The 20,684-nt window shown below is 28.3% G+C and overlaps 1 protein-coding gene across 8 annotated transcripts in view; it reads right to left on the bottom strand.

The window, feature by feature from the left end:
* Positions 1 to 12,489: 12,489 nt before the first annotated feature.
* Pkc98E (Protein kinase C) overlaps positions 12,490 to 20,684 on the bottom strand; it is a 39,459-nt gene continuing 31,264 nt past the window's right edge. For all 8 annotated transcript variants that reach the window (XM_065513832.1, XM_065513871.1, XM_065513854.1 and 5 more), the window contains one exon: positions 12,490 to 19,383. In XM_065513832.1, coding sequence (XP_065369904.1) covers positions 19,222 to 19,383 — 162 coding nt within the window. In that variant the 3' untranslated portion in view covers positions 12,490 to 19,221. The remainder of the gene's footprint in view (positions 19,384 to 20,684) is intronic.

Here is a 20,684-nt window from a genome sequence, read left to right as displayed (position 1 = left end):
CGTTATAAATTGTATAAGTCTGGAACAAATTCTTAATATTTTAATGGTTATTTAAATAAAATATGTAAATAAAAAGTATGTACACAATTTCCATTGAAAATTAAGGAAATTGTATATAGGTATATTGAGTTTTGATTAGATCAGTTCAGTAATATCATACTCTCAGTACCATTGATAATCGCGCCATTAGTGGGATCAACATACCTACCTTAATAATAAATCTTTGCGGCACAGATAATGTACACTAGGGGCCTGGATATAGAAGAAACCTTTAATAAAATTGATCTAAGGAGAATGGTTACCAGAGTGACTCCACAAGGACGGATCTTATTTTCGCTACTGTGGCTGCTAGTGGTTAACGTGGAGCTTAGACAACGCCGCTAATGTGAATTTATTCCCACAATCAGCAGGATCATGCAAACGATGCTCGTGGATTTCTCTTCCCGGAAATATAAAGTGGAGCGCTTTACACTACCAAAACTTGTAACTAGCTAAGTTCTTAGGAGTGTACTGGAGAAGGAAAAAAGCACTCAAAGCTTTCTACACGTGGAGGAATTTCATAAGCAAAATTTGGGGATTACGACCGAACGTAGTGAATTATGGTTGCACTGTATGGTGGGAGGCAATGAGAACAGACCAATCGCTGGCATTACCGCTGGAGCGGTTTCCATGATAACGGAAATAAACTTCGACAAAATTTACCCAAATAGAGATCCGGGATAGGGATGTATGAAAGAGTTACACCAGATTATACGATAGTTATGCTGCATTCACTGACGGATCCAAAATGAAAGTAGGCACGTAATCAGGTGTCTACATTGTGGAGACGGACACTAGAATGTTGTTCAGACTTGATACAGGCTATTCTGAAAGCCACTGATCTCGTGATAGTTATTTTATCTCTTATATTATTTCTATTTCTAGATTTATTTAACTTTGGCTTGAAGGGAATCACAATTGACAATACGAGTGGAAGCGTACTCTTCCCTTCTAAACAAGGCGAATTTATACAAGATGGAGTCAGTCAAACAGCTGATAATTTTTTTCGCTTTTTGATTCTAACAACTGTCAAAGCTTGTTTTTATATTTAAATATCTACATATTCTAAGCTTATTAAAAAAATATTTATTTTTTACATAAATAAGTAAAGCCCTCACTATTCAATTATCTACACTATATTAAATTTTAATACTTATTTGTTTAATTTTTCATTTTTGTTTTTTGACATTTGTTAAGACCAATTGTTGTTTTTGTAGAACTGCAACCACCTTGTATGAATTCGCCTTGCTTCTAAACTAAAATACTCCCTGTTCTGTAAACAGAATACGAATAACGTTTTGAAAACAAATTCACGTATTTGGTGTTCTTTAAATCGAAACCATATTAGTTATACTTTTGACTTTCGCGTGAACAATGTACAAAATCTCTCAATGTACAAAATCGTGCATTTGAAACCACTCGATTTACAAAACAGGGTGGTTACTGCGTAACTCAATCCGAAAACGAAAATGTTCGAAATTGTGTGCTAAATATATTGTAATTCGAAAAGATTTCCCTTCGAATCGAATTAGGGAGTAACCCCTTAGGAACGAATATATCGAAATTACAAATTCTGGTCAGCAGTATCATTAGTTAAAGTTCTCTTGTTTTTTTAAATTCTCCCTTTTTATACTTTCTCTAGCTGTTCCCGACAGACACTGACAAAATGTTTGTCCAATAACGAGTTATGATATTCCGAACTGTTTTCCTTACCTTGGATTGCCTTGGATTGAATATGTTAAATTAAAAACTTGTTTAGTTTTATTGTGTAGAAGCTTCCTAGAATCGACGACATAATCTGTTCACAGGGATTTACATTTAAAAATGTTTTTTCCCTTTCTGATCATTATTTTCATTACTCCTAGTAAATTGAAACTTTCACTTAAAAAACTGGAACAACAAGTTGGATTTTGGCGGACACCATAAAACTCAGTAGTTGAGTTCGAGAATTTCGGCTTCCTATACAAGGGAATAGGTCGATGTGGCGGTTCCTGGACGAGACTCTTATTAGGCGTAAGCCGTAATTGGTGATGGCGTTATTTTAGGCCAAGAATTTAACTTAAATGAATAACTTTAAACTAAATAAGTGCCCGCCTTGAAACTTTGGAAGAGTGTAGAATTCATCCGCTTTTAGATGAATTCTCACAAAAGTAACCCCCTGTCTATACCTGATACATTTTTATCATGATAAACTTCAAAATGGTTGTTAAGATAACAAATTATTTGGTATAGTCTCCATTTATTAGTTTTATTGCTTCGTTATGACAAAATTGTTAGTGCTTTTGCTCAGACAATTTTGTCTTGACAATAAACGTCATCAATTGTTACGATAAATATTTGTCAAGTATAGACAGGGGTTAATACAAGATACAATTTTCAAAACTATTTTTTTGGAAAAAAAGAAAAACATTTTTATCTATTATTTATTCTTGATAGCCGGTAGGAAAGTGTTAACAAAGGACAAGGCCAATTTTGCTTATTAAATTGAATTCTTTGGATCCTATTTTTATAATTGTATATTAATTAGAAAGCTAATTCGGATAGACTCTTATGTATTTTGTTTAAAATTTATTTAATGACTCAATTTTGATTATAATAAATTTATTTTGAAGTCCGAAGTATGAAAATTGTTAGTAATCATTACAGTGTTTCTTTTCCCGCACTTTTTCATTTCCCGGGAAATCGGGATTCATTTTGAAATTTCCCGAGATCCTGGGAATTCCCGCCTAGAACAAATTATTCAATTTTAAGAATATAGACTTCGTTAAAAATATAAAAAATTTCTTTGGTTTTAAAATGTAATTGGATACAAATAAAAAAAATCCCACAAAAATTTAATATAAAGAGATAAACTAACGCGATTTCTAATTTTGGTAATATACAAACTTGTCACCAGTTGTCATTTGTATCCGAATGGCTGCCATTTCGATTAGATTTTTTTTCTCAAAAATGTGTTTTAAACTTCATTAATTTAATTTTAAAGTCATATGGGAATATTTTGCTATTGAATAACACATGCCACAATATAGCATATTTAGTGTATATGTTTAAATTTATAATAATTTCAATAAACCACGTGGTCGGCTAATGTGGTATAGCTAAAGAATTTCGAACAAATAATATGCCAAAGAAAGGTGAAGTAAGAAAATGGGCAGCGGAAGATTTGAAGAAAGCTATCTGAGCTATTAGAAACAACGCGATGGACATTATTTTCGCATCAGTCATTCAATGTCTCCTGCGAAGCAAATAATGTATTGAGGAGCTTCTGGTAAGCTTGGTCAGCCGCCAACTATAACCGCATTCATTAAAGATGATTTAAATAAAACGCAACTCATATACAAATTAAAATACTATGCATCGGTTATGTGGTTTAGTACACAATATCAACAGAACATGGTATACCACATTATCCGCCAATTTTTTCAATGGCTTGTTTATGGATTTTCTCTGTTTTTCCCAAATTTCTCTGCAACTTGAACTTAAAAAACTTTTTTACTTTCATGGATGTAAACCTAACTACTTGTAGTAGAACACCTGCTGAGAACTGTTCCAATCGAATTAAGATTCTAAAAATTATACTCAAATAAAAAATAGGTATAACACATAACCCGAACTTACTCTATTTTATTTTTTTTTAATTTTGAATTGCATTGTTTTGCTTATTAAATTAAAAATTAAGTAAAGATGTTAATTAATACTTGATGATAACGCAATAATATTAAACAAAATTCAATTCCACGAAGGTGGTTTTATTCCAAAAATTTTAGTTTTACTCTTTATGAAAAAGCAAAATACTAAAATAATTACACTTTCGATAGGATGGAATTCTGTGACAGCCGTGATTATTCATGGGTTTTTGGAATATTTTGAATAATGATCTTGTTATTGGTCTATTTGGGTTGAATATTTTTTCTTGTATGAAGCTGAATTTGTTTTGAAGCTTAATGCAATAAAAACCCATGGTAGGCGTTCATATTGTTCAGGTTACGATGATTTTTGTCAAACAACCCGAATGTGAACAAAAGAGCGTAATAGAGCGTAAAAATACACACAATACATATAACTACAAAAATTTGTCTTTCGTCTTTTCAGTTTGTTCAAAGCATTTTCCTTGCAACACAAAAAAGGCATGCTTGGGCTGCAGAAGTAATTTTGTAATACGAAGAGCTTTTGTGCTTTTTTAATCCTTTGGACTCTTTAAATGCCCTATATTTTGTAGAATTATACATTATACGTAAATTTTTTTCATAAAATAGCTTGCAGCATTAAAAATACACTAGCTTTATCTGACCCACACGATATGAATTCGTAGCCTCTACTTATAATGCACAGTGGTTTAGAAACGTTTTTTTTTTTTTTTGGAAATATTCGGTATCTTGGGAAATATTTGAGATATCGTAACGATGCATAGTGGGTGATCTGAGAAAAAAGTATAAATAAATCTGTAACTTCTAAACGAATAGACCGATTTTAACAAAAAAAATTGGACTTATAATAGTAAGGGGTCGCTGAGCCACAATACCCCAAAGTGGGGCACCTCGGCTATATCAAAAATTAAAAATGATGAAAATTTTTTGTTTGCGATCCGATTTAAAAGATTTTTATATATATGGAATCTACTAGACGAGATCTACAAAAAACATTACTTTAGCTATTTATATATTATAGTTTACGAGTTGTTCCCATTTCAAAAGTAAAATTTTATGTTTTTTACCTACCTTGATCTGCTAGTAACGGATCCAATTCTTCCCGATTTTCTTGAATTAACAACAAATCGTAAGAAAAAACTGTTTAAAGACCTTTAATGAGTCAAAAGTTATGTGTATTCAAACTTAAACAAATTTTTGTTTAAAATTTATTTAATGACTCAATTTTGATTATAATAAATTTATTTTGAAGTCCGAAGTATGAAAATTGTTAGTAATCATTACAGTGTTTCTTTTCCCGCACTTTTTCATTTCCCGGGAAATCGGGATTCATTTTGAAATTTCCCGAGATCCTGGGAATTCCCGCCTAGAACAAATTATTCAATTTTAAGAATGTAGACTTCGTTAAAAATATAAAAAATGTCTTTGGTTTTAAAATGTAATTGGATACAAATAAAAAAAAATCCCACAAAAATTTAATATAAAGAGATAAACTAACACGATTTCTAATTTTGGTTATATACAAACTTGTCACCAGTTGTCATTTGTATCCGAATGGCTGCCATTTCGATTAGATTTTTTTTCTCAAAAATGTGTTTTAAACTTCATTAATTTAATTTTAAAGTCATATGGGAATATTTTGCTATTGAATAACACATGCCACAATATAGCATTTTTAGTGTATATGTTTAAATTTATAATAATTTCAATAAACCACGTGGTCGGCTAAAGAATTTCGAACAAATAATATGCCAAAGAAAGGTGAAGTAAGAAAATGGGCAGCGGAAGATTTTAAGAAAGCTATCTGAGCTATTAGAAACAACGCGATGGACATTATTTTCGCATCAGTCATTCAATGTCTCCTGCGAAGCAAATAATGTATTAAGGAGCTTCTGGTAAGCTTGGTCAGCCGCCAACTATAACCGCATTCATTGAAGATGATTTAAATAAAACGCAACTCATATACAAATTAAAATACTATGCATCGGTTATGTGGTTTAGTATACAATATCAACAGAACATGGTATACCACATTATCCGCCAATTTTTTCAATGGCTTGTTTATGGATTTTCTCTGTTTTTCCCAAATTTCTCTGCAACTTGAACTTAAAAAACTTTTTTACTTTCATGGATGTAAACCTAACACTTGTAGTAGAACACCTGCTGAGAACTGTTCCAATCGAATTAAGATTCTAAAAATTATACTCAAATAAAAAATAGGTATAACACATAACCCGAACTTACTCTATTTTATTTTTTTTTAATTTTAAATTGCATTGTTTTGCTTATTAAATTAAAAATTTAGTAAAGATGTTAATTAATACTTGATGATAACGCAATAATATTAAACAAAATTCAATTCCACGAAGGTGGTTTTATTCCAAAAATTTTAGTTTTACTCTTTATGAAAAAGCAAAATACTAAAATAATTACACTTTCGATAGGATGGAATTCTGTGACAGCCGTGATTATTCATGGGTTTTTGGAATATTTTGAATAATGATCATGTTATTGGTCTATTTGGGTTGAATATTTTTTCTTGTATGAATCTGAATTTGTTTTGAAGCTTAATGCAATAATAATACCCATGGTAGGCGTTCATATTGTTCAGGTTAAGATGATTTTCGTCAAACAACCCGAATGTGAACAAAAGAGCGTAATAGAGCGTAAAAATACACACAATATATATAACTACAAAAATTTGTCTTTCGTCTTTTCAGTTTGTTCAAAGCATTTTCCTTGCAACACAAAAAAAGGCATGCTTGGGCTGCAGAAGTAATTAAATGCCCTATATTTTGTAGAATTATACATTATACGTAAATTTTTTTCATAAAATAGCTTGCAGCATTAAAAATACACTAGCTTTATCTGACCCACACGATATGAATTCGTAGCCTCTACTTATAATGCACAGTGGTTTAGAAACGTTTTTTTTTTTTTTGGAAATATTCGGTATCTTGGGAAATATTTGAGATATCGTAACGATGCACAGTGGGTGATCTGAGAAAAAAGTATAAATAAATCTGTAACTTCTAAACTAATAGACCGATTTTAACAAAAAAAATTGGACTTATAATAGTAAGGGGTCGCTGAGCCACAATACCCCAAAGTGGGGCACCTCGGCTATATCAAAAATTAAAAATGATGAAAATTTTTTGTTTGCGATCCGATTTAAAAGATTTTTATATATATGGAATCTACTAGACGAGATCTACAAAAAACATTACTTTAGCTATTTATATATTATAGTTTACGAGTTGTTCCCATTTCAAAAGTAAAATTTTATGTTTTTTACCTACCTTGATCTGCTAGTAACGGATCCAATTCTTCCCGATTTTCTTGAATTAACAACAAATCGTAAGAAAAAACTGTTTAAAAACCTTTAATGAGTCAAAAGTTATGTGTATTCAAACTTAAACAAATTTTTTTTTCGAAAAAAGTACTTACATTAATTTTAAATAATACAGAAAAAAAGATGAAGATAAATAATGTGTTTATATTTTGGTGAAAGATAACACTTCGTGAAATTTTATAAAATGAGTAAGTAAGAATAAACTTTTGTTTTAATATTTCTCAAAATATGTTAATTTTGTTCCTACATTTCTTGTTCTAGTGGCCTGAGACACGTTAATGGCCTGGCGATTTTTTAATAACTTTAACATTTTTTAACCAATTTTTGTCTTTTATATCTACACATTTCGATTCTTTTAAATGAAATTGCAAAAGTAATTACTTAATAGCAAAAATGAAAAAATGCATTTTTTCCCCTTGTAAGTGCACCTCAAAACTAAATCGAAAGTCAGCACGGGTTGCCCTTCTTAGAACAAGCTTAAAATTTTTTTGTGGTGGTATTTTAGGTCATTACGAAAGTTTTCAGGGGGTACCGTGTTAACATTTCAAAAAATTTAATTCTAAGGGACACTCTAATGTGTAGGTTATTTCTTTTAGTTCCAGAAATATCTAAACTACACAAAACTTGCCGCTTTGAAAAATGTTTACTTGTTTTCATATTGTTACGAATATGCATTAGAGATTTGAATTAAACGATCTGTAACGGCTGCTTGCAACATTCATCATGTTTATAAACATTTCCATCAGTTGAAACTTCTAATTATCAACAATGATGATAAGACGCAGTTATTAACATTGTTTGTAAGTATGGCAACATTGAAGCTTCTAAAAGCTCTAGAAATAGAACATTCTAGTTTTGTCCATTAGCATAATTCATGGAGCTACTGGAAGATGGCGCTGTATATACTGTGTATTCTTCTACATTATAAACAATGTAATATAAGTAAGTGTATGTATTACAACACAGAGTGACTGTTTAGACTGTTGTTGTTGAATAAATAAAGAGTTGCTACAATTTTAAACTACTAAACTGATTTTATTAGCAATCAAAAGTATCCGGTTTACTTAAAGGAAATAAACCACCGTTTTTATACCCTTCAGCTTCGTGAGAAGGGTATATATAAGTTTGTCATTCCGTTTGTAATTTCTACATTTTTCATTTCCGACCCTATAAAGTATATATATTCTGGATCCTTATAGATAGCGGAGTCGATTAAGCCATGTCCGTCTGTCTGTCCGTCTGTCTGTTGAAATCAATTTTCTGAAGGCCCCAGATATCTCCGGGATCCAAATCTTCAACAATTCTGTCAGACATACTTTCGAGAATTTTGCTATTTAAAATCAGCAAAATCCGTCCATAAATAACGGAGATATGAGCAAAAATCCGAGACAACCTCTGAAAATTTCATCAAAAACACAATGTATTGCATGCTTTGACAAAAAAACAACAAAACGTATGGTTGGATGTGCAAGCTATGCGTATTTTGTTATTTTTTGTGTTTTGTTTCTTTTGGCGTTGTTGTTGTTTTTTATACAACTAAACGTTTGTTTGGTTGTGTGTTGGTTTTTTTGACAAACAAACAACAAAACGTATGTTTGGATGTGCGTATTTTGTTTTTTTTTTTGTGTTTTGTTTCTTTTGGCGTTGTTGTCGTTTTTTATACAACTAAACTTTTGTTTGGTTGTGTGTTGGTTTTTTTGACAAAAAATCAACAACTCGTATGTTTGAATGTGCATGCTTTGCGTATTTTGTTTTTCTTTTGTGTTTTGTTTCTTTTGGCGTTGTTGTTGTTTTTTATACAATTAAACGTATATTTGGATGTGTGTTGGTTTCATTGCCTTGCGTATTTTGTTTTTGTTTTTTCTTTTGGTGTTCTGTTTCGTTTGGCGTTGTTGTTGTTTTTTGTGTTCTTGATAAATTTAGGATGCTGTACGCTGAAAGTGGGCAATGTACATACATACCTATATACTTATTATAAAAAATAATAATGCATCCACAACAAAGGTGAAGGGTATATAAGATTCGGCATAGCCGAATATAGCACTCTTACTTGTTAAAAGGTAAAAACGTAACAATATTGTATATTGCATGCAAAAAATGTGTGGGCTTTTATTCATCTTTAGAAGATTATAGCGATTTTTTTAAAAGTAACACTAGAACTTATTTTACGCGTTTAGCAGCAGTTTCATCGTTTTCTTCTATTAAAATAATATCAAACATTTGTTCAACCGAGATATTTTGCTTTGGAGAAACACGTAACGGTCGCCTAAGACCGAAATGTTCTTTGTGTTGTACAATAGTGAGCATATCCAATATATTTACTGCAGCCTCTTCTAATGGTGATAACTTAAACTGTTTCAAATTTCCGTCACCTGTTGCATGACTTTCGGCCTTGTGCGCCGGTATTTTTTAAATTTAAAGTCCACCCATACCTTCAACCAACTTTCACCTGTACGGAATGGTGGTCCAATACAATTTAGGTCGACTGCGATTTCATTTCACTCTTTCTTCATGTTTATTTTATTTAAACCTTTATTAAAGCCTCTAGCCAAATACGTTTTCTTTTCCATTATTTTAACCAACATAAAATATTGTGCTTGCGTCGTAATTTTTAATCTAAAATGTTTGAAAATCATCTGAAAAAAAATTTATTACTTGTTATCACTTTTTCTACTCTTGTCGTGAGTAAATTTTCTAACGACAGTTTTTTTCTGTTTTGACAGGCAAATACGCTAAACACGATACCGTTTTAACGGGTAATTTGTAATAGATTTGTATACTGAGACGTATTTATTGGCGTTTTCGCCAACCACGATACCATTTTATAAAAACGCTCAATAAACGACACAAAAACGCCAACTACGATAAGGGTGAATATGAACTAATTAAAACCAGGCCAGTTCACTTTTGCAAGATTGTTCATATTTGCAAATGCATCTAATTCCCATATATAGCTAGGAAAATCCCCAAATTATTATGCAGTTGAATTAGAATTTAGCCACTACCCTGTAGATATAGATTTGAACTCTGTGTAGATAGTAGGGTATTCAATCGGTTAACCGTTATTCGGTTAACCGATTAATTTTTGTCGGTTAAATGTTCGAATAATTCAAAATTGGCGATTTTCAAATAACAAATAAACCGATTAATATGTGTCGATTAACCGATTAACCGAAATTTATTATTTTTGCACTTTTTTGTATTTATTTTTCCATTTTAATTCAAATGTCAAAGTAAAATTACATATTTGTTCGAACATCCAAGAATCATGTTTAAGGTATTTATAGAAGGCAATACTGAGTATTAATATTTGTCAAAAACTCAAGAATCATACCACAATTTCATCGTCAAAACAAAATTTGATTAGATTTTCAAAAAATACAAATGATTTTTTGATTTACGTTCGGTATTCAAAATTTGTTTAAAAGAGGGTATTAACTCAAAATTCTTAAAATTTCACTTTTTGCAAGAAATCAATTACATAACAAGTTGAACATTAATATCTATCTACTGTTAAAGTTTCGACGTATTCCGATTACTCTATCATCTCGAAAACCACATTTTAGACGATTTTGGTGATAATGTAGTGACTACTTTTATATCAACAAAAAGGTATTATTTTGAGTTAATACAAAACATGAAATAGAAATATCGTATATTTTTATAAAAAAGGTATTATTTTGATTTGAGCCTTTATTCAAGTTAAAAATAATCAAATTGTTTTATTTAAATTTGGTTATATTTTGAGTTGATACTTTTTTGTTGATAAAATTTGTTTTACTTTATGATTTTAATTCGAAATGTGACTCTTTTTAGAAAATTTTTTTTACAAATATTGAGCTTTTTCAAGTATCGGTGATTTGCGTTTTTAGTATTTGTTACACAAACCTAAATTTATGTTTAATTGGTTAAGTTTTGATATGACTGGGGGGAACCAAATTTTATTTTATACGCTTATGCATTAAGTTCTCTTTCCGGATCATATTAAAATTATATATAAAAATTCGTATTAAATACGGACTTTTTATAGGGACCTTTGTTCCCGAGATACCGAATTATAACGTTTCTAAACCACTGTGTGATGGCACATCTATATACAATATTTAGAGCATTATGGATCTGGAGAATTACATTTTACATCTTAACTTGAGCAAATGTAAGGTAAAACTTTGATTACTGGTTAAAAGAAAAAAAAAAGAGTACAAAAATCGAAAACAGTTAAACAATTTTATGTAATTTTGTTTAAAAATTAAACATGTATTTGATGATTAAAATAACTTTAGCTATTTGCGTGTGTGTGTGTTTGTTTTTATTTTTAATAATTTCCCCATTTTGAATTCTTTCTTTACGTTTAACAAACGCAAATTATAGGTTGTGTTTTCCATGTTTGTTTTGTTTTTTAAATATTCTTATAATGATAGTTAAAATACTACGGTTTCTTTTTATTTTTATTTTAGTTTTTTTTTTTAATATAGAATATTTACTAGATTTCTTCATTAATTTATTATATATTTATTTATATCATCATAATATAATAAGTATTATTATTATTTGGTTTTTAGTATTTATACTTAAATTTATGTATTTCTTTGTTAGTTGTTTTTTTGTTTGTTGGTATTTAATTATTTTTGTTTATTTGTTTGTTTATTACTGTTACTAACATTATTTTATAAACGTGTTAAATTGTTGGTTTTTTACGATTTTGTAACTGAGAATACACACTATTTTTATTAATTATTATTATTTTATTATTATTATTATTAATTATTATAATAATTTTATGCACTTAATTTTATTTTAAATTTATTTACTTTTTTTTGTTACATTTTTATGTTTTTGTTTGTTTGTTTTTTTTTTCATATAAAGTACAATCAAATCTATATATTTTTTTGTTACTTGTTGCGTTTTTATTTTGTTTTGTATTTTTCACATGTTTCTAGAATATAGTTTTTGTTTTAATATAATTTATTGCGCTTAGGTATTTTTTTAATTTAATTTATTTTTTAAATATTTTGTATTCATTTTTATTAAGATTTTGTTTTGTTTTGTGCCTTTTTATTTCTTAAATATTTTGTATTTTCTTGGTTTTGTTTTTATTTTGTATGAAATGCTTTTATTTTGTGTTAAATACAAATTATGTTTTTTTATTCTTTTGTTTTAATATCTTTTTGTTTAATACTTTGTTCAGAAGTTTTTTTTATGTGGTTATTTTTTTCTTTTTGTTTGCTTGTTGGTTTTTTAATTAAATTTTTCATAATTTATTTAATTTTTAAATTATAGTTTTTTGTTTGTTTATTATTTCTGTTAAAAACTTTAATTTATTTTTGTTTTTTCATTTGTTTTTGTTACTTTTGGTGGGTTTGAGTTTAATAATTTAAATAAAATATTTAACAAATACAGAAATTCATTTCTTATTATTTTTTTTTGATGATTGAATTGAATAACATTAAATATATTTCTTTATGAATTTATTTATTAAAGAAGAAGAAACAAAAAAATAACAATAAAAAAAAGTTGAGATTCAACTAAAAATATATAAATGTAATTTTAATTGTATATAAATATAGTTTATGTTTTTGTTTAATAAAATAAATACTACTCAATTCATTTTAAAATAACATTTGTAATTAAATAGATATGTATATTGAATTTTACTGATTAAAAACATGAAAACCCGTATAAATAATAAGGTATCATGTTCACACCAGCTACATAATTGAAAATATTTGTTCAACATTCGATTTTTGATTTTGTTTCGCATCATTATTAAATATTGAAACAAAATTGTTTGTTACGTGTCAATATTTTTATACCCTACACCACCATAGTGGAGTCCACTTCCGGAAATCATTCCCTACTCAGTGTAGGGTATTAGGAACCGACCATACTTTCTTACTTGTTATACCCTACACCACCATAGTGGGGAGGGTAGTATGCGTTTGTGCAGATGTTTGTAACGCCCAAAAATATTAGTCTAACATCCACCTTAAAGTATACCGATCGACTTAGAATCACTTTCTGAGTCGATTAACCGATGACCGTCCGTCTGGTTGGCTGTCCAGTAAACCTTGTGGGCAGAGTACAGGTCGCAATTTTGAAGATATTTCGATCAAATTTGGTACGAGGACCAAGCCTATTGAAAATGACTGAAATCGGTCCATTAGCCCCCATACAAATGTCCTTCCGAAATTGGACTTTATCGGTCATAAATGTTTAATTTATAAATGTATCTCCACAAATTGCGCTAAAAATAAGTTTTATATATACAAAATTCATGTCACCAAATTTTGTATAGACCCGCTTCCGAAAATCACTTTAACGTGCATAAATCGCTTAAAAATTTTGGTATACTCACAAAATTCAACATAGTAAACTTTCATAGAGACATAAATCACACGACCTAATTTCATGGTGATCGGTCCATAATTGGTCATAGCCCCCATATAAGGTCCACTTCCGAAAATCACTCAAAAATATAAATTATTGAAATTTTAAAAGAAAAATGTTTTTAATTAGTGTAGGGTATTATATGGTCGGGCTTGACCGACCATACTTTCTTATTTGTTTTTACTTAAATATGAATATTTTTTTTTAAAAAAACTACAAAGCTCTTGTATTTTCCATTTGAAATATTGCAGTTCTTATTTTAAAATAATTAATTAGATTGATAATAACCAACCCGTCTTGGCTAGTTATAAATTTGTTCCCACAACGAACAATTTCTTGTGCGCACATCAATTTGTCTCATGTGGACAACTCTTGTTGATGCTATGTTATTAATCGAACAACGTTGACAGAACATTTGTTCCCACCAAAAGTTTGACATTTAAAAATAAAAATACAAAAAATAACGAACATGAACATAGACACGTCTGCCCCATACAGAAGAACATGAACAACTTTTTGTTTGTAACAGTCATGAAATTTTCGCAATACTTTGAATTTGATTCTATTCCAACCCGCTTGCCCACAAACACGTAAAGCCATTAAATACTAGGGGCTGGATTTGTATGCAAATCCATGTTTTTTCTCGAACGTCCAAATACCATATACATACATAGATTAATTATCTATGCGAATCACAAATTTTTCTGTAAAATGGCATCGATTGGAAAGGGAAATATATTAATGATCAAGTGAAAATTATAAAAACTAAACACTTATTATTAATATTAAAAATTTAATATCGCAAAAAATTTAAATTTAGGCAAGCCAACACTTTCGGAAAAAATGTATGTATATACAAGTATATACTTTGGTATTCAACATACAAATTCATCGCGAATCGAGATACCTTCTATTTTGCGAGGCCATTGGGAAATTATAACATGCGAGAAGTTCTAACAGATGGAACTAAGTATATAGGCCTGTAATACCGATTGATTTAGTTTTAGCTTCTTAAATTTCCATAAGGGAAAGTAAGCCATTCGTTTGTAAGCACGCATTTGCTGACTTTTTTGCAGTGTCGATATTCATTAGCATATCGATGGAGTTTTAATAATAAAACTGTATGTAAAACACGGAACATTTCTATTATCTTTTTATTCGTAAACATTAACAATTTCTTACCAAAAACGTTCATATAATATCCAGAAAATTCAGTTTATTGCAATAATTTGCCATCCAACCAAGTAAACTATCAAATCTTTTAGATTTTCATCAAACAGTCGTACAAGTTATTCATGAATTAATGAATCCTCAATTTAATTAATTAATACGAAGCTTTGTCTAATATACAATTTACTGATAAATATCAATGGTTAAAATCAACTGCAAAGCAAAAATTAATTGTCAATCTACAATAATGAACAAATTTACTTAAATACTGGATAGATTTTCAAGTTTTAGTTCTCCCGTAAATGTGCGAGAGAAAATAAATGTCGATAAAAGCATGGCACTACACCATCCCACGGCAATTGTATATTCGTTCCGCGAGTCTTATTAGGTCGAAGGTTGTAAAATCAGCGACAGGGTATCAAACCGAAACAGACCTAATACAGGACAAAACAGACCGAACTAGATTCCTTTCGCAATTATTATCCTAATCAGTTTTGAATGTAAAATTAATAAAATAAATATTAACTCCCATATGCATAAACAATTTTTAAATTTATTAAAGGTTTATAAAATAAAATGTCCATACAAAATTTGTTTTATAAACCTTTGATAAATTTAAAAACTGTTTAAAGTAAATTATATGGGTAAAAGTTTAATTATAAAACTTGTTTGTGTTAAGATTTTGAAACTAATTCAATATTTATTGATAAGGCCTATCAATTGCCTCCTAACTATTGTACTTTAGCGTTAGCTTTTGTTTATCAACCCAGCAAAACAAAAATTGGAAATAGTTCAAAGTGAATGCTATTTTCACGTCTTCTTAAGCAATAGTAATTTAGAATTCATTTTAAATGTTTTCCTAAATTCGATTAAATTCGTCAACAATGAAGCAATTTAAAATAACACTTAGAATAGGTTTTAAATATGATCCGGGAATTGAATTATTTCCCTTTTATTTAAAATTATTTGAGATTAAAGTCTTTTTATTTTTAGATATACATATTGTAATATAGAAAACAATATGAAATTAAACATACTTTTGTTTAACATTGTTATTAACATTTGACTTTTTATACCCTTCAAATTCGTAAGGTTGCTATTTAAAATCGAGAAAATCGGTCCACAAATGGCTGAGATATAAGGAAAAAACCTATAACCTTTTTTTACCTATGTCTGGATTACTAAGTCATTAATATAGACAATATGGATATCTAATGATAGATATTTCAAAGATCTTTGCAATGACGTATATAAGAGCATGGTAATTGGACCTACAATGGGTCAAAATCGCAAAAAATATTTTTTAACCCGAATTTTTTTTTCGTCAAAAGTTTTTTTTTTGCTAAATACCAAAAAAAAAAAATGAAAAAACAAAAAAAAAATTTTCAAATTTAAAAAAACAATTGGAAAAAAAAATTTCCAAAAAATTAAAAAACAACTTTGGAAAAAAAATTAATTTTGTTTACCTAAAAATATTTAATATTTTCATTTTGAAGTATAATTTGGTGATGAAGGGTTTATAAGATTCGGCACAGCCGAATATAGCTCTCTTACTTGTTTTTGTAAATCTTTATAAATACCTTCCGCAATGCATATAAAACTAAACCTGTTTCATCAATGAAAAAAAGTAGTATGCATTGTTTCTATTCAATCATTGAAATTAAAACCAACTTTAAACTATTCCAAATGAGTATTTATAATTGCCAAAAGTGGAATAACAACTTTCTAGAAGGTAAATAAAAGGAACTCTTTTCGATTTCTTTGTCGGATATTTTTCAAAATATGTGTGTATATATTTTTCAGAAATATATGTATTTACTTAATTAGAAATGTTATTTTAAAAACACCCATATATTGAGTACTTTTAATTAGCAGTAGTAGTAAGTAAATTCAATCAAGTTCAGGTGAAAAATTAGATTTTTTGTAATCATTTTTTTTTTTAATAAAAGTTTTAACAATAATAAATATTTTAAAATACTTAAAAGCTAAAAAAAAATTAAATAATAATTATTATAATAAGAATTATATTCTTAAAAAAAAATAAATAAAATATGTATGTAAATATATAAAATAAAATCTCTATAATTGTTTTAAAAATTTCAACAACAAAAAAGTATAAAATGCAAATTTCCAAACATTAAAATATAATTTATTTATCTAAATAAAGGAGCATTTGACTAGAAAAAAACTAAAAAAAAATGAAAACGAATTAAACATATAAATGGCAATAAAACATGATGATATTTAACATCTAAATATAGGATTAATGTACAACGAATTAATTAATTATTTAATTACATTATATAAATAAAGAAAAATAATACTTTTTAAGCTAAAAAGGAAGAGTTCTTAATTGTTTAAAACTATTTTGTGCTACAAAAATTAAAACGAAAATAAATCGTTCAATTATAAATAAATTTCAACTGTTGTGTGCGGTGTTTTGTTTTTTTCACTTGTGGTTTCTTTTTCAATGATTCGAATTAAATTCAATTTTAAAATGCAATTTTTAAACACGAAGCTAAAACAATTTACTATACTATATAGAAACATTTAAAGCATAAATTAATATAAAGTATGGCCTGAAATGTTTTTTTTTTCGTTTGTCATTTTGCAAACGTTTTGACGTTATCTATTGTATTTTGAATGAATATATTAAAATATTGAATATAGCTAGCTGTATTTAATAAGGTGAAGTTATGAACTCAGCTGATTATTATTTGTTTACTAATGTTGTGATCGCTAATGTCAAACTTTCTTTATATTTGTTGTTGTCAAATAATATTTATTTAAAATTAAAAATAACACAGAAACTTAAAATATATTTAATTTTGCTAATTAAAATCAGGTGAGTTCTGAGATAGAATCCTCCGAAAAACCAATGTATAACCAACATAAATAAATGCATTTTTTTTTGTTTGCTTGATTCAGGAAAATTATTGGACAACTAACAAATATTTGTTGCCGAGACGATCTCACCTTATTAATACGTCTTGGAATATAGTTTTCAGTTTTTATTTTCAAAATAAAGGGAATCTATTACGAAATTCGTGTTGACGAAAAAAGTAATTTTTTTTTTACAAATCAATTACGCAAAAAGCGTGGGAAGTTTTTGGAATTTTTATTATGTTTCATACAAATATTTCAACGCGTTTTGTTTAATAGAATTAAGTTCTTAATTAATTTCGCAATAATTTGGTTAAAAAAATATAGTTATGTCGAGAAGATCAATATGCAATTTTACCGTTTTCAAAGAAAATGAAAATTACAAACATAATAAAAGAGATAAAAAAGAGATTCACCAGCTTAACATTTATACTAAATAATCGAGCAGTGGAAATTTCACTTAAAAACACTTGCAAATAACAAACCAAAAAAAAAAAACATTTCAAATTTGGCTTTATTTTAAAACTAAAAACTACATAAAAACAGAGATTTGAGCTTTTTTGTCAATACAAATAATGAAAATAAAATAAAAGAGATTCATTAAGAAAATTCGAATTAGAGAGAAAATGATTTAAACGAAAATAAAGATAATGGTTTGTTTTCTAAACCGCTTTTTTTTGATTGTTTGATAATTTTGTGAGTTTGTTAGCAAATAATCATAAAATAAAAACACAAAAATGTAAAACAATTTCATGCAAATTTTGACTACTATAAATTGTTAATTTGTGGTATTTGTTTGTTATATTTTCGTTATCTAATATACATATAATAATGATGCACTTTTTTGATTTTTCTAAAAACTTTTATCATTTTAACGCAATTTTTGTTGTTGTTAGTTGTCTAATTTCTATGTTTGTTTTGTTTGTTATGCTTTTGTTTTTGTTTTGTTTAAACTTTTCTTTGGAACATATTTCAAGTATTTTTGTGTGTTTTATTTTGTTTTGTTGTGTTGTTTTGTATTCTTTTCTTTTCATGTGTTTGTTATTTAATTATAGGCAATTTCATTTGTTTTGTTTTTGTTTAGACTCTAATATAAATCCCTAACTTTCTATACTTATAAATAGAATAAAAATAATAATTTCCATTTAAAATAATTAAACAAATATGTAGATATTTAGTTAATAGAATAGAAAATCATAAAAGTCAAAACAAATACATTAAAACATAAATAAATTTAAATTGTTTTCATAATCAACATCAATCATTATCATCAATGTTATGATAAATGACTGAAGGAGTTTGTTTGTTCTTTTTAACTATTAATAGTAATAATAATTTTTGGTAAAAAGTTTGTTACTTTTTTTTCATTCTTTCTTTGTGTGTGTAGATATTGTGTTAAATTTGGTTTTCTTTTTTCATTTTAAACAAGAATTAAAATAACAAAAAAAGTGTTAATAATAAATTCGACTGTGACACAAGTTACCACAGTTTCTTCTTTTTCATTTTGTTTTGTTTTGTTTAAAAAAAGCAAATATCTAAAACAACTTTTAAAACTTTTAGTATAAATTAATTATACAGTTTTGTTTGCCAAATCTTTGAAAGTATAGTTTTGAGGAAAAAAATCTTCACTTTCGTCGTCGTTGACGAACGACAATTACATAGGTTTTTGGATTTGTTTTACTTCTTTTTGTTTTTTTTTTTTTTTTTGTTTTGAGGATTTTAGTTAGTATTTAGTTTGTGTTTCTAATATACTTTACGTTCTGGTCCAAATTTAGGATTGACAAATGAAAAACCAGCAAATTCATCTTGATTAATACAGCGTACAACATCATTTCCTATAGGCGTTAGAACTGGTTCTTCTTTAGTAAATTCTGTATCAAAATTGTTGGCATCTCGTGGATTTTTCTGTAATTAAATAAATTGGAAATTAATTTCATAATAATAACAATAATTTGCACACTTGGTGTTAAAGTACTCATGTAGAACTGGTTAATATTGTAAATGTTGTTAAAACTCTATTATTTACTACCTCACTGCAACAAAATTGTTCAATTTACAACCTTGTAGTGTTGTATACGTTTTTCAAATTAAATTTTTTAATTTCGCAAATATGTTAATATATAATTTACTTTACTGTTTTTGTATGATTATAAGATAGAACAATTTTTGAAAGCTAGATATACATTGCTGTCAAAAATACATTCTGAATTGATTGTGTTAAAATAATCTCCCAAATATGTCTATAAATGCCAAGATAATCAATCCATTTAATCCATTAATAAAATTTTTCGGTTCTAATAAAATGTTTTAGAATGCATTCAATATTGTATAATAGTCTATAATTTTAAGTAAAAACAAAACTATGAATTATTTTGGAGTCATAATCTAAAAAACGCAGCTGGAAATTGTGTCTTGTCGACAATGTCACAAATGATTCTTTATGTAAAAGTCATCAGGTGATGACACTTATTACATTTTTCTGAAGCTTTCTAACTACTACGGGAAGTTTTCTGACTATAAAAAATACTTCTAAAGTATTTTGAAAAATTTTGTACGAGGTAGGTCTAATTGGTCAGGCTAGCATTCATACTGGGATTTCAGACCATAGGGTAACGACGTTAGACTTCGGTATTTTACCTCCAATTGTGTTTCCATTGATAACAACTCAAATTGTCAACGGCCTCAATCAGCAACGACCGTGTCAACGCACAATTGTTGCAGACCTGGACTTATCCAAGGCTTTCGATACGGTTGACCATTCCATGCTGATAAATGACATATTGAACTCTACTCTGCCCAACGATGTCAAACGCTGGATTGCCAATTATCTCTGTGGCAGACAAGCGTTTGTTGGGTTCAGAGGCCAGAAGTCCAACTACCGCAAGATAAAAATGGGCGTGCCACAAGGAGTACAGTCACCCATACTCTTTAACTTTTATTTTGCCTCACTTCCTGAACCACCCCAGGATGTCTCGATGACTGTACTGTATTCTCATCTGGCATAAATATTGACGACACAAGTGCCAAAATATCTCAATACCTGGCCACCATCGTAGACTATTTCCAGGAACGTAAGTTGAAGTTATCAAAGTTAAAATCAACTGTGTCACTCTTCACTTCATGGACTAAGGAAGTAAGGATGGAACTTAACATCCCTACGATCCAGAATTCAAAAATTTTAATGGTAATCTTCGATAGCCTCCTTC

The sequence above is a fragment of the Calliphora vicina genome, chromosome 1 (genome assembly GCF_958450345.1).
Source record: "Calliphora vicina chromosome 1, idCalVici1.1, whole genome shotgun sequence".
Lineage (NCBI taxonomy): Eukaryota > Metazoa > Arthropoda > Insecta > Diptera > Calliphoridae > Calliphora > Calliphora vicina.
Note: the sequence above shows the minus strand (reverse complement) of the source record. Positions and strands in the feature narration are given on the sequence as shown.